This window comes from Thalassophryne amazonica, chromosome 14 (assembly GCF_902500255.1).
Source record: "Thalassophryne amazonica chromosome 14, fThaAma1.1, whole genome shotgun sequence".
NCBI classification, from domain to species: domain Eukaryota; kingdom Metazoa; phylum Chordata; class Actinopteri; order Batrachoidiformes; family Batrachoididae; genus Thalassophryne; species Thalassophryne amazonica.
The window spans coordinates 98,204,743-98,216,615 of record NC_047116.1 but is presented as its reverse complement, the minus strand read 5'-3'; the positions used below and the strand labels follow the sequence as shown (position 1 = coordinate 98,216,615).

General features: G+C 43.1%; 1 protein-coding gene across 1 annotated transcript in view; it reads right to left on the bottom strand.

The window, feature by feature from the left end:
- The window catches only part of satb2 (SATB homeobox 2), a 154,164-nt gene that overhangs the window by 54,144 nt on the left and 88,147 nt on the right, over positions 1-11,873 (bottom strand). Inside the window, exon 4 of the mRNA XM_034186105.1 lies at positions 2,764-2,890. Within this exon, the coding sequence (XP_034041996.1) occupies positions 2,764-2,890 (127 nt within the window). The remainder of the gene's footprint in view (positions 1-2,763; positions 2,891-11,873) is intronic.

Genomic DNA, 11,873 nt, shown 5'->3' with positions numbered 1-11,873 from the left:
AACTCCAGTCAAACTGAAAATTCATTAAAGTCCTTTGGCAAAGTGTGTTTCCATAAACAAAAACTGGGTATCGAACTACTGCAAGTTCACATGCACTGTAAAACAACACCTGCGATGACATCGAACTTTACTATCCTTAAAGTGTACTTACACTGCAAAATTCATTCATTCATTCATCTTCTACCGCTTAGTCCAATTAAGGGTTGCGGAGGGCTGGAGCCTATCCCAGCAGTCATAGAGCGTGAGGCGAGGAACACCCAGGACAGGACGCCAGTCGGTCGCAGGGCCACAAACAGACAAAAAGAAACACAGACACACCCACACACACACCTACAGACAATTTTAAAGAGTCCAATGCACCTAACCCGCATATCTTTGGATGTGGGAGGAAACCGGAGCACCCGGAGGAAACCCACGCAAACACGGGGAGAACATGCAAACTCCACACAGAAAGACCATGGGAATCGAACCCACGACCTTCTTGCTGTGAGGCAACAGTGCTAACCACTAATCCACCGTGCTGCCCCACTGCAAAATTGCCAGTGTTAAATTAACACTAGAAAGTGTCTTTATCCACCCACTTAAATGAACACTTCTGTAAGTGTTAATTTAACACTGTAAAGGTTAACACAGACATTGTTAAAGGTAACACTGGAGAAGTGTTAATTTAACACTGAAAAGGGTGCACATGTATAGACACTATTTAGTGTTTATTTATCACTGACAATTTTGCTGTGTAGAGTATAATTCTGAAGTAAACATGAAGTTTACTTAAGTTTATTCAATAAAATAAACTTTGTCTACTTTTTTTGGGGAAGAATCAACAGTTTTCAAAGTCCACATGTTGGTCAGGTGAGGAGACGGAGCACAGTCTCCGAGGACTGTCTCCACACTCTTCACCAGCTGAGTGTGGTGATGCGCCGCACCGCATCGCGCCGCATCGCGCTGCGTCGCGCTGCGTCGCGCTGCGTCGCGCTGCGTCGCGCTGCGTCGTGCTGCGCTGTGCTGCTCTGTGCTGTGCTGTGCTGTGCTGTGCTGCACCGCTCACAACCACAGCTCATTGTGAAAAACGCACAAACACTTTCCAAAATGAACACACAACACCAAGAGTTTATGTGAAGAACTGCTCTTGGCTCAAACGCTGGCCTCACCTTGCACGTTCCAAAGCCCCAGCGTTGCCATTGATATACACATAAACACGCAAACGTCTTATTGCTTTGTGCCAAGACAATAAGAAGAATAATGTGCTCATCTGGTCTTTATCTCTTATCTGCCCATCAAACTCTGCTTCACTTCTTCTCCATGCAAACTCCACATTCCCAACAGAAACAGATAAATCCAGATTAGGCTGCTTAAATGGACCTACTGAGTCTTCAAATTGGATCGATATGGTAAATTCCTGAACTGCAGTCAGCTGCAATGACATCAGTTACCCAGCGGGCCACCAAAGTCCGTGCAGAATCTGAGTTCTGCTCACGTTCCTCTTGTGATTACATGTGATGAACTCCTACAGCTGTGATTAAAAATGACTGACTTTATGGTCTCCCAATTTTCAGTTGACACACATCATTTCTCTCAATATATCACAAATGAATTCCAGTAATGGCACCACTCATAGGAGTGCATGCCTTTGCCCAGTGTCAAAAACCCACAACATCTAGGCCTTGGACCGGACCCTGAAAGTGGGTGTATCACCGCCACCTAGGAACAGTTTTCACCATCCGTCATTATTAGTTATCGTGTCACACGGTAACATGTCATATGTCATCCAATGGATGTTGACCTTGCTGAGCCATTAATATGGAGACCAAGTATTCAACAGAGTGCAAACTATTCCCTTCACTAATCCTATTAGCTCAACCATTAATTTGTGACCCTTTTAACAAAACTGGAGCAACTTTAACTTTTGACCCCTGTACAAACCGAAATTGACCTTTGTCACCATTTCTACTGCTTTTAACCCATAACTCCAAAATATCCACTCATAGTCAAAACTGTCCCCTTTTTGATTTTCTATCATTACTCAATTAAATTCAATTTATTTATAGTACAGCACCACATCACAACAAAGCTGCCTAAAGGTGCTTCGCACAGGTAAGGTCGAACCTTAACAAGCCCCCTGAGCAAACACATAGGCAACAGTGGTAAGGAACAACTCCCTCTGACATTTTTGAGGAAGAAACCTTAAGCAGCCCAGCTCAAATAATATGATATTTTTAATTTTCACCCCTGTGTAGTCCGTTCATTGATGCTACCCTGGGATGGCTATCATCCTTTTATCAAGTCCCTATAGAAAGGTGACCAAAGTGCCATATCAAACATTTTGCCAGCCTGGGTGGTAGTGACCAGTCTCTCTGGCCCATGAGCTAATCTGGATGTCCTACCAGACTCAGTCCACAACATGTTTGTGGAGGATCATCCATACGAAACAAAGTGCACTTGAGTGGTTTGTAGCCTTATCACATGGTGAACTGCTAGTAAAGCAAAGCACCTACAGAAATTTTAGTGAGACATGCATTTTTTAAAAGCTACTCAAAAAAAAAGAAAAAAAAAAGAAAAACATCTTTCAGTCTTTTGAACAAAATTCTGAGTGACTTTTGAGTCACAATTTAACAGGTTGAAAGTCCATCAGGTAGTTTTGTAGAAATATGTTTAATTTCTTAGAGACAGGCAAATGAACAAAGCTCAAACCTCCACAGTCCAAAACATGAAAGGTACATGAGTGTAAAGTCTCACAGATCGACTGTGTCCACTGACTCAGACCTCTGGAGCTGGATGCGGAGAGTGACCAAGTGGTAGACCTCCATCAACATGTCCGCCACGGTGGCTTCTGGAACATCTGTCAGGAAGTGGATTGGAAGGGGGTTCCACCGCCCCACCTTGATGATACCTGCAGATACACAGTGCAAAAAAATGATTACCTTGCTCACAATTTATCTCTTTTCTTCCATCTAAAGCCAAAATATATTTAGTGTGGATTCAAATGTGGAAACAATGGAATGAATGTTTTACTGAAAACACTGTGGAAGTCGCAGAGTGAACTGGGAGTAATATTTGGGATGAAGGAAGGAGACTAGAGACAAGTCAGTCTGCATAGTGGATAGGATGACCCAGGTATCTTAAGACAGGACTTCCACCCGGGATCTTCTACTTTGTTTGTGAGACCACTTCATTTGGATGATCACATGTTGCCTTCTTGATGACAGATGAGTCAGGAGAAGACAGAGACTACAGTTGGAGAGGATGTTGACAGGATGTTGATGAGCCAGAGGCTGAAACACACAGCAATTGCACTGGGACTGCAAGGAATCCCCCTGACAGGCTTGATCTTAGAAACATGGAAAACTGGATGAATCCCCAAAGGTCGAAACAGCTTCCATCTCAAAGTGGCAGGGTTGAGCACTGTGTGGAAGGGCAAACTACTGAAAGAAAGATAAACCAACTTTGTGGATTTCACCTGGAGGGTAAAGGAACCATAGTCTGGTGACACTCACACAATGAGCAAAGGAGCTGAAAGGGTTTGATTGTACAATCACTTAGGTCCATCAGCAGTGGCATATGAAAGCTTGCAACAGTGTGACACTGGCCTCATTCTTCTGTTTGGAGAACAGGGTCTGTTGGGAAGACATTTAGGACCATGGCATGACAAGTAAGGGAGGTGGCAAGAGTTTTCACCCATCACAGATACTAGGACCACAAGGACATTCTGCGACACATTGCATCATTTGAATTAGGATCTCGGTCTGCCCATTCATCCTCGAGTGGAACCCAATACCCAAACTTAGAGATGGCCCCAATGAGAAAAACTCGTCCAGCCAATCCAGAGCATTGTGATAGGACAGTCCCCACCTCCGCATCAAGTGAGTTTATCTCCAACACAAACTGGTTGCTGGGATCAAAAAGAGTGTGTAGGGTTGCAGAGGTGATCCTGGATTTCAGTTCATGGAGAGACTGCTGTGTGGAGGACAAGCAGGTGACGGGAACTTTGGATGATGTCAGGGATTTCAGAAAGACAGAAACAGAGCTGTACTGCCGACTGAGGCACCGGCAGAAGTTTGATAACTCAAGGACTTGTTGGAGCTGTTTTCAAGGGATGCAGGTCAGCCACTCTGTGACCACGAGGACCTTACGTGGAGTAAACCGGACTTTTTTGCAAGCTGATGAACCCTGGATAGGAGACCATAAAAACATGATGTTCACATTTTTCTTCTTTGATGTATAATGAATTCTCTAGAAGTACACTATAAGTTCACTGCCTGAACATGATGGACATGTTCCCCGCAATGAAAGTGTCTTCTCGGTAGACAAACACAAAGTAGGTGAGAACACAGTGAAGGCTGGCATTAAGTAGTTCCACTGGTGCATTGCTGAGACTGGCAATCTTCCACATCTGCTTCCCTGATCAGGAAGAAAATGCATTTGTAAAGTTTAAAACGTGTTGCAGACTGTCGCTGAAATCTGGAGATGATTCATCTGCCCAAAGTTTGTTTTTTAATTGCCAAAACAATTAAACTCACATTTGAAGTTTGCTGAACTTTCTGAATTCAGCATTTGTGGTTTTGTCAGTGGAGACCATCCTTGTGATTCCAGTTCATTGTGTCACAGTAACGCTAACCACCCCACTGTGGACGGGTTTTAAAATACCAGAAACATCACAGAACAACAACTGACAGGAGGGTTCAAATATACTGGTGACAGGGTGACTTAAAGTCAGTCCTTCATTCAGCAGTAATTGATGGGTTCAATCCCTGGTTATGACTGTTAGGAAGTCTCAAAACTGCTCAGCATTGGGCAGATGTAGAAGAAGAACAACTTAATGGTGACAATATATTAACTGGTCTACAATTGCTGACAAAGTGTCAGTTCCTGTAGCAGACAAGTCCATCCAGTAGTGTCAGACCTCATCCCATCAATGGATGGGGCTCAGACTGACTGGACTCAGCTGGAGTCGAGGTGCCACCCACGAACATCCAACACTACTTGTGGGGCATTTACAAATGTGGGACCATTCATGCAGCCAGCATTAAAGTAGAGACCAGGTGACCACTTTTGAGCTGCAGTCCAGGTGTTTGAAAGCTCAAAGGGTGGTCAGTGTGTTGTGTCCGCCCCAAGCAACACAAATGGCATGCAAGTGGGCCACACACACCCCCCCCCCCCCCCCCCCCCCCCCCCCCCACACACACACACACACACACCCTGATGGCATGCAAATCCCCCTCCAGCACCATGATCCTACATTGTCAAGGTGTGGCTGAGGTGGTGAAGGCTCACACTGTGGCCACAGTGCAGTGCAATCGTTGTCCACATCTGGAGGGCTGTCATGTCCATGATGGAACAGCTGACAGCTGTGGAACACCCATCATGGCATATCCTGCATTTCCCGCTGGAAGTGGAATCACCAGCCAGCAGCATTCCCACACCACCACAACAGAGATAGAAATAATCCAGCTGCGTGTCACAGCACCAGCGCACCATCCGACCGGACAGGCACGCTGACACGACACACGATCGCAACGTTCACATGGTCCATCTGTCATCTGATAGCCCGACTGATAGATCACCATCGGCAGCTCATTTGTCCCACATCCTGGAACTGTGAACCCATTCATGTGAGCGCTTTGCTGCTCCAGATAGGTGGGCGTGTCACTTGTCAGTGATGTGATGTCCGTATTGACATGATCACACACACTCACACCCACTACAGTTATGCATTTGTCAGGGGACTGTGGTTGACATGTAATCACGTCGTGGGTTGAATGTCATGTGGAATCAAGCAGGGAGGAAGCTGACCACAGCCCACGGCCAGTGATTGCGTTCCTGCGGCTTGCGCCACTCCACATCACAGCTGCTGCATGAGTGCAATGCAAAGCTGGGGAACACATATTGTTACATGTGCTCCAATCACCCATGTGCAAGGCACAGTAGTGCATGCATGTCTGCAAATGATGACGACATGGGGAAAAACAAAAAACAAACTACATCACTTTTGGATCGCCCCCACCTACGTCTCAGTGCACACGACAATGACCATGCAGTCAGAGCTGCACCTGACCACTGTGTCATCGCTACTCACAGCTGGAGAACACATATTGTGCCATAAAGAACATCACCTCTCAATACACCACCATGACGCACATGTGTTGGCATCCTGTCCTGACATGGTAAAAAATAAAAACACATATCACCTTTGCAACATGTTCAGCTGCACCTCAGTGCACACTAAATATCCATCTGATCATGCGAACAGTCAGCTGGCAATCCAAATGTCATGCCCGCCACGTGAGTTACTGTATAGTCCACATGACGCGGTGTCCTTCAGCGCACCGCCTGCTGGACAGCTGGACGCACGGAGCCGGCTGATGTGTTCATGATATGAGCGCATCACTTCATTCATGTCACTTCATTAATTCCTTGTTTACGTCCATGGCCATGGTTCATGAACATGAAGGAACAGAAAGACGATAATTTTTGTACTGTCCACTCTTTATAACAGGAATTAAATATTTTAACAGACAAAATGAAATTCTTTATTTTCGTCATTTTCAACACAGACCATCAAGTTAGCAAGCATCAATTAACATCATTACCAGTAACATGATTGTCTTGCATTTAAACAGTACATTCATTGTTCTTATAATGTTCTGTGCACTCTCATTATTTGGTCCTTATTTGGTCTTTTATTTTCATTGATTTTTGTACATTTGTACAGCATTGAATTGCTTCTGCTGCTGTGTGAGCACGATGTGGTATCACACCTCTTACATGGTCGCGCTGTTTCTGTGTATGCATGAAACCATCACCGCGGGATCATGCAGCATCCGTACACGGCTGTCTGACCGTCTGTCCCTCCTGATAGTGGCAGGAATTTTTTCGAGGTTCACCAATTCGTTTTTTTGTTGTTGTTGTTGTTCAGCCTTTTTCAGCCGGTTTCAGCCTCATTCACCCAACTTTGTGTTATGTGTGAAGGGGCCAACAAATCTGGCCAGACTTCAAGATCAGGCTGTTAGAAAGGTGTCTGCATACAATCTGGATGAGGGCTGACAGACATGAACACAGTGGTCCAAATGGAATGTTTGAGTTCTTCACTGACCAGACTGTGAAAGTTCCTAGGCACTCTATTGGAGACCACCCATCCCTGTAGGAGGGAGGTGTTTCAAATGTAAAGGTCCTCTGAATATGATCCAGAGGATTTTTAGAGAAATTCTAGGTCTGTATATAGACATAAGACAATGGACTGTGTTGTCCTGCGAATGGGCATGGAGGCATTTGTTAGTGGAATGTGTGAACAGATGACTTACTGTCTGTGGTCCAGTGACCCTCTGCCACCTTACAGAAGAGTCAAAGCACTTCACGCCACCAAACATACACTTCATCCCACCATAGTCATTGTGGATGATGACGGAGTCCTGACATATGCCTCTACTGTATTGTCAAGTTGGGCCCGCTAACATGAAAAGTTGTATAGTGCATCCTCATGTTGGGATGTTAAGCCCCCGTCACACATAGCAAGAATGTGCAGGAACCAGGCCGAAACGGCAAATATTGTCACAATCACACGCAGTTGGGAGGAAAAGAGGTGTGGTCAACCGTGTCAGAATACATCCAGATTACCTCGTCCACAACTGCACAATGGCATCCAAAGCGCATGTGGACAACAGGTAGATGACACAGACTGCCATCAGACAGCCAAAAAAGGCGCTGAAGACTGCCCGATGTCCAAATGTCTGGATGGCAAACATGGGACCGGAGTGTGAGGGAGTGCTGTGTTCCTCCCTTTGCACAGGCCCTGCCGGTACTGAACACTGCAGTACAACCAACATATGAACCAGACTCACGCCATATGTGTCAAAGCTGCGTCTGATGCATGGTGGGGCTGCTTGGCCCACTGCCAGCAAACTTTCAGCAAAGGTGTCCAGTGGCATGTGCACACGTGCACCTCGCATGTGCTCCTGAAGTGAGCAAACAAGAAAAAAGAAATTAAAGTTCACTGGAAAGGCTGTGTCTGAGGCATGATGTGAAAGCTGCAAACTTTCAGCAAAAGTGTCTAGTGGCACATGTGCTGCTCACTCGTGCACACATACGCCCCGTGCGCATGCTTACTAGCTCATGCAGCCGTTATGAACACATAGCTGAGTGATCATTTCAGGCCTGTGTGCCCTACATGTTGCTCACTTCTGGAGCACAATGCAAGTCTGTACATCGTGGTGTCAGCTGGATTATCACATTGCAGTGGTTATTTGCAGCACAGAGCAGCCGGGGTGAGAGGTTTTTAACTACAGGCTGTGGTTTGGATTGTGGTTCCTTGCTGGAGGTGAGTTTCATGTTTAATAATGTTGTCATGGCCTGGGATACAGTTCCACATCACACCTCCCACAGAGTTTAGATGGTGATCAGGTAATAATATGTATATCACAGCGGTGAGATCCGTTCAGCTCCATGCCTGATGTGCACTATGAAGCATTACTGCGCATGAGACCATGACCAGGTGCAGCGGCACAGAGAGAAAGTAAAAGTCCAGCCACATATTTGTTCCATCTTCCTAATAAACCAGCAGATAGTAATTATTTCAGCTCTTCAGGCAGGTGGATGATTATTGAGATCACCTGTTTTTGGTGCACAGTTAGAAGTAACACATAGTAGGGTTTTTACTTTCTGAAGCTGGAGTTTTACATCTCTGCAGCGGCACACTGTACTTTTGGTATGATTGTGCTCTGTTCACATTCACTGTATATGCTGTTTTGATGCTGTCAGAATATGTAGACTGCGATCAGATGATGCAAAAACTGCATACAGACCGCCGTCAGATGTGTGGCACATCACGATGGTGCCAAGAGTGTTTTGAACATGTACAACACACTCAGGACAGCCGAGCGAATGGGACCAAATATGTAGATGCTCACAGACTGCCATCCGTTGGTCTTCAGACCGCACCTCAGTACTTCCCGATTGTGGCCGGATGTGTCATTCTGATGCCTCAATCTGTGTATGTATGATGGAGTATTAGACATCTCCAGTGTCAGGAATATTGATGCTGATTATCCAGTGAACTGGGAACCACCAAATGTTGGCCAAATCACAAAGGCCATGAAAGAACTTGATGGAGATGCTGTATTACAAAAAAAAACATCTTTGTTTCAATCTGGGAGACAGGTATCATTCTTACTGACTCGTAAAGGAAAGAGTGACCACTTGGGTGGCAACAACAACAGCTGTGTCACTGCTCTCTGTGCCAGAAAAAGCACTGAAAATACCACTTACTTGCTGTTCAGCAAATGGAGCCGTCTCACTCGACACCAAGCAACTCAACAAACAGCCGCATCCTCTGCAAGTGCTCAGTAAATGTAAGTGCAATTATCCGCAGCACTGCTTTGCAGCCTGGGGTTGAGTTTTGAAAAGTTTTGATTCAGTTTACTGGGCTGCTCTTGGTTACCCAAGCCAAGAGCACACATACAGAAAGACATACAAAACTCACACATACGGAAACAGATATACAGAAACAGAAATATAAACTCACACATACAGAAACAGATATACAGAAACAGACACACAAAACTCACACATACAGAAACAGATATACACAAAGCATAAATCTAAACTCACACATACAGAAACACATATACAGAAACAGACACACAAAACTCACACATACAGAAACAGATATACACAAAGCATAAATATAAACTCACACATACAGAAACACATATACAGAAACAGACACACAAAACTCACACATACAGAAACAGATATACAGAAACAGACACACAAAACTCACACATACAGAAACAGATATACACAAAACAGAAATATAAACTCACACATACAGAAACAGACACACAAAACTCACACATACAGAAACAGATATACACAAAACAGAAATATAAACTCACACATACAGAAACATATATACAGAAACAGACACACAAAACTCACACATACAGAAACAGATATACAGAAACAGACACACAAAACTCACACATACAGAAACAGATATACACAAAACAGAAATATAAACTCACACATACAGAAACAGATATACAGAAACAGACACACAAAACTCACACATACAGAAACAGATATACACAAAACAGAAATATAAACTCACACATACAGAAACAGATATACACAAAACAGAAATATAAACTCACACATACAGAAACAGACACACAAAACTCACACATACAGAAACAGATATACACAAAACAGAAATATAAACTCACACATACAGAAACAGATATACACAAAAAAGAAATACAAACTCACACATACAGAACCAGAAATACAGAAACAGACACACAAAACTCACATATACAGAAACAGATATACACAAAACAGAAATATAAACTCACACATACACAGATATACATGAAACAGAAATATAAACTCACGCATACAGAAACAGATATACAGAAACAGACACACAAAACTCACACATACTGAAACAGATACACAGAAACATAAATATAAACTCACACATACAGAAACAGATATACCCAAAACAGAAATATAAACTCACACATACAGAAACATATACATGAAACAGACATATAGTGGTGCAGCTTAGCTAAGATTTCTTTTTTTTTTTTTGAACTTTTTATTTAGCCATTTAAAACACTGAACAGAACATTTCTTGACATCTCATTTCCCTTAAAGTAAGAGGGTACACTCCATACATATATGATTTAGGGGTATGGTGGATAGAGTCCATACATGGTGACTAGGGTAAACGTTTCACAATCTAATGGGGGGATAATATTTTGTTACATTTCTCGTCAAACCTCCATGTATCTCAAGATGCATGTCCATTTTTGTTCAAAGATGTCCATAGATAGCTGGAGATTTGCAGTCAGCCGCTCCATTATGTAAACATTTTTCAGTTTCTGTTTCCATTGTTCTATAGTTGGCAGTTTTACCTCTTTCCAATTTACCGTAATCATTTTCTTTGCTATCAGCAAGAGGATTCTCAATATGTATCACTGATTAGTATTATATAGAGCTCTAGGAATAACTCCCAGTAGGAACAACATAGGTTCTGGGGTAATATTTATTCCTAGAATAGTGTCTATCTCTTTTTTAATGTTGTCCCAATATTCTTTTATTACCGGACATTCCCAAAAAATATGTGTTGTATCTCCTATATTTCCACAGTTCCTCCAACAAAGTGCTGTAGTAGGTTTCTTTGCAAATGAAGAGGTGATAAGAGGGGTATAAAAATATCTAGTTTTCGCTTTCCAGTCGAATTCCTTCCACAATTGGCTGTTAATTCCCTTATGGCAACCTATACATATATCGTTCCATGTAGAATCTTCAATTATTATATTCATTTCCATCTCCCATTTTTCTTTGATATAATTTGTGTTTTGTAGAGTGTCTGTTTTCAACCTTTTGTATATATTAGATATGTGTCTTTTTGTTGGAAAGTGTTTTTCCACAATGCTGATAAAATACTCCTCCATCTCATTTGGGGCTTCACTAATCATTCCCTTTTCTTTATGGCTTGTAATATAATGCCTAATCTGAAGATATCTATAGAAGTCATTCGACGGAAGATCAAATTGTTCTCGAAGTTGGGAGAAGGATTTGCGTTCTGTTTCTATAAAGAGTTGGTTAATTATATGGAGGCCTTTTTCTGCCCATCTTCTAAACCTATTGTCCCACACCGAAGGGGGAAAATCAATCTTTCCTACTATAGGCATAGCCCTTGAGATTGACTGAGGCCCCCAAGCGCTTTTTTAACTGTTGTCCAAATTTTTAAGGTGTATTTTATCCATTCATTCTTTAATTTAATCTTTTTGACTGACTTTGTATCCATAAAGGGTAGTATTGATAAAGGAACACCCTCAGTTGAGTTTTGCTCTATCTGAGTCCATATTGTT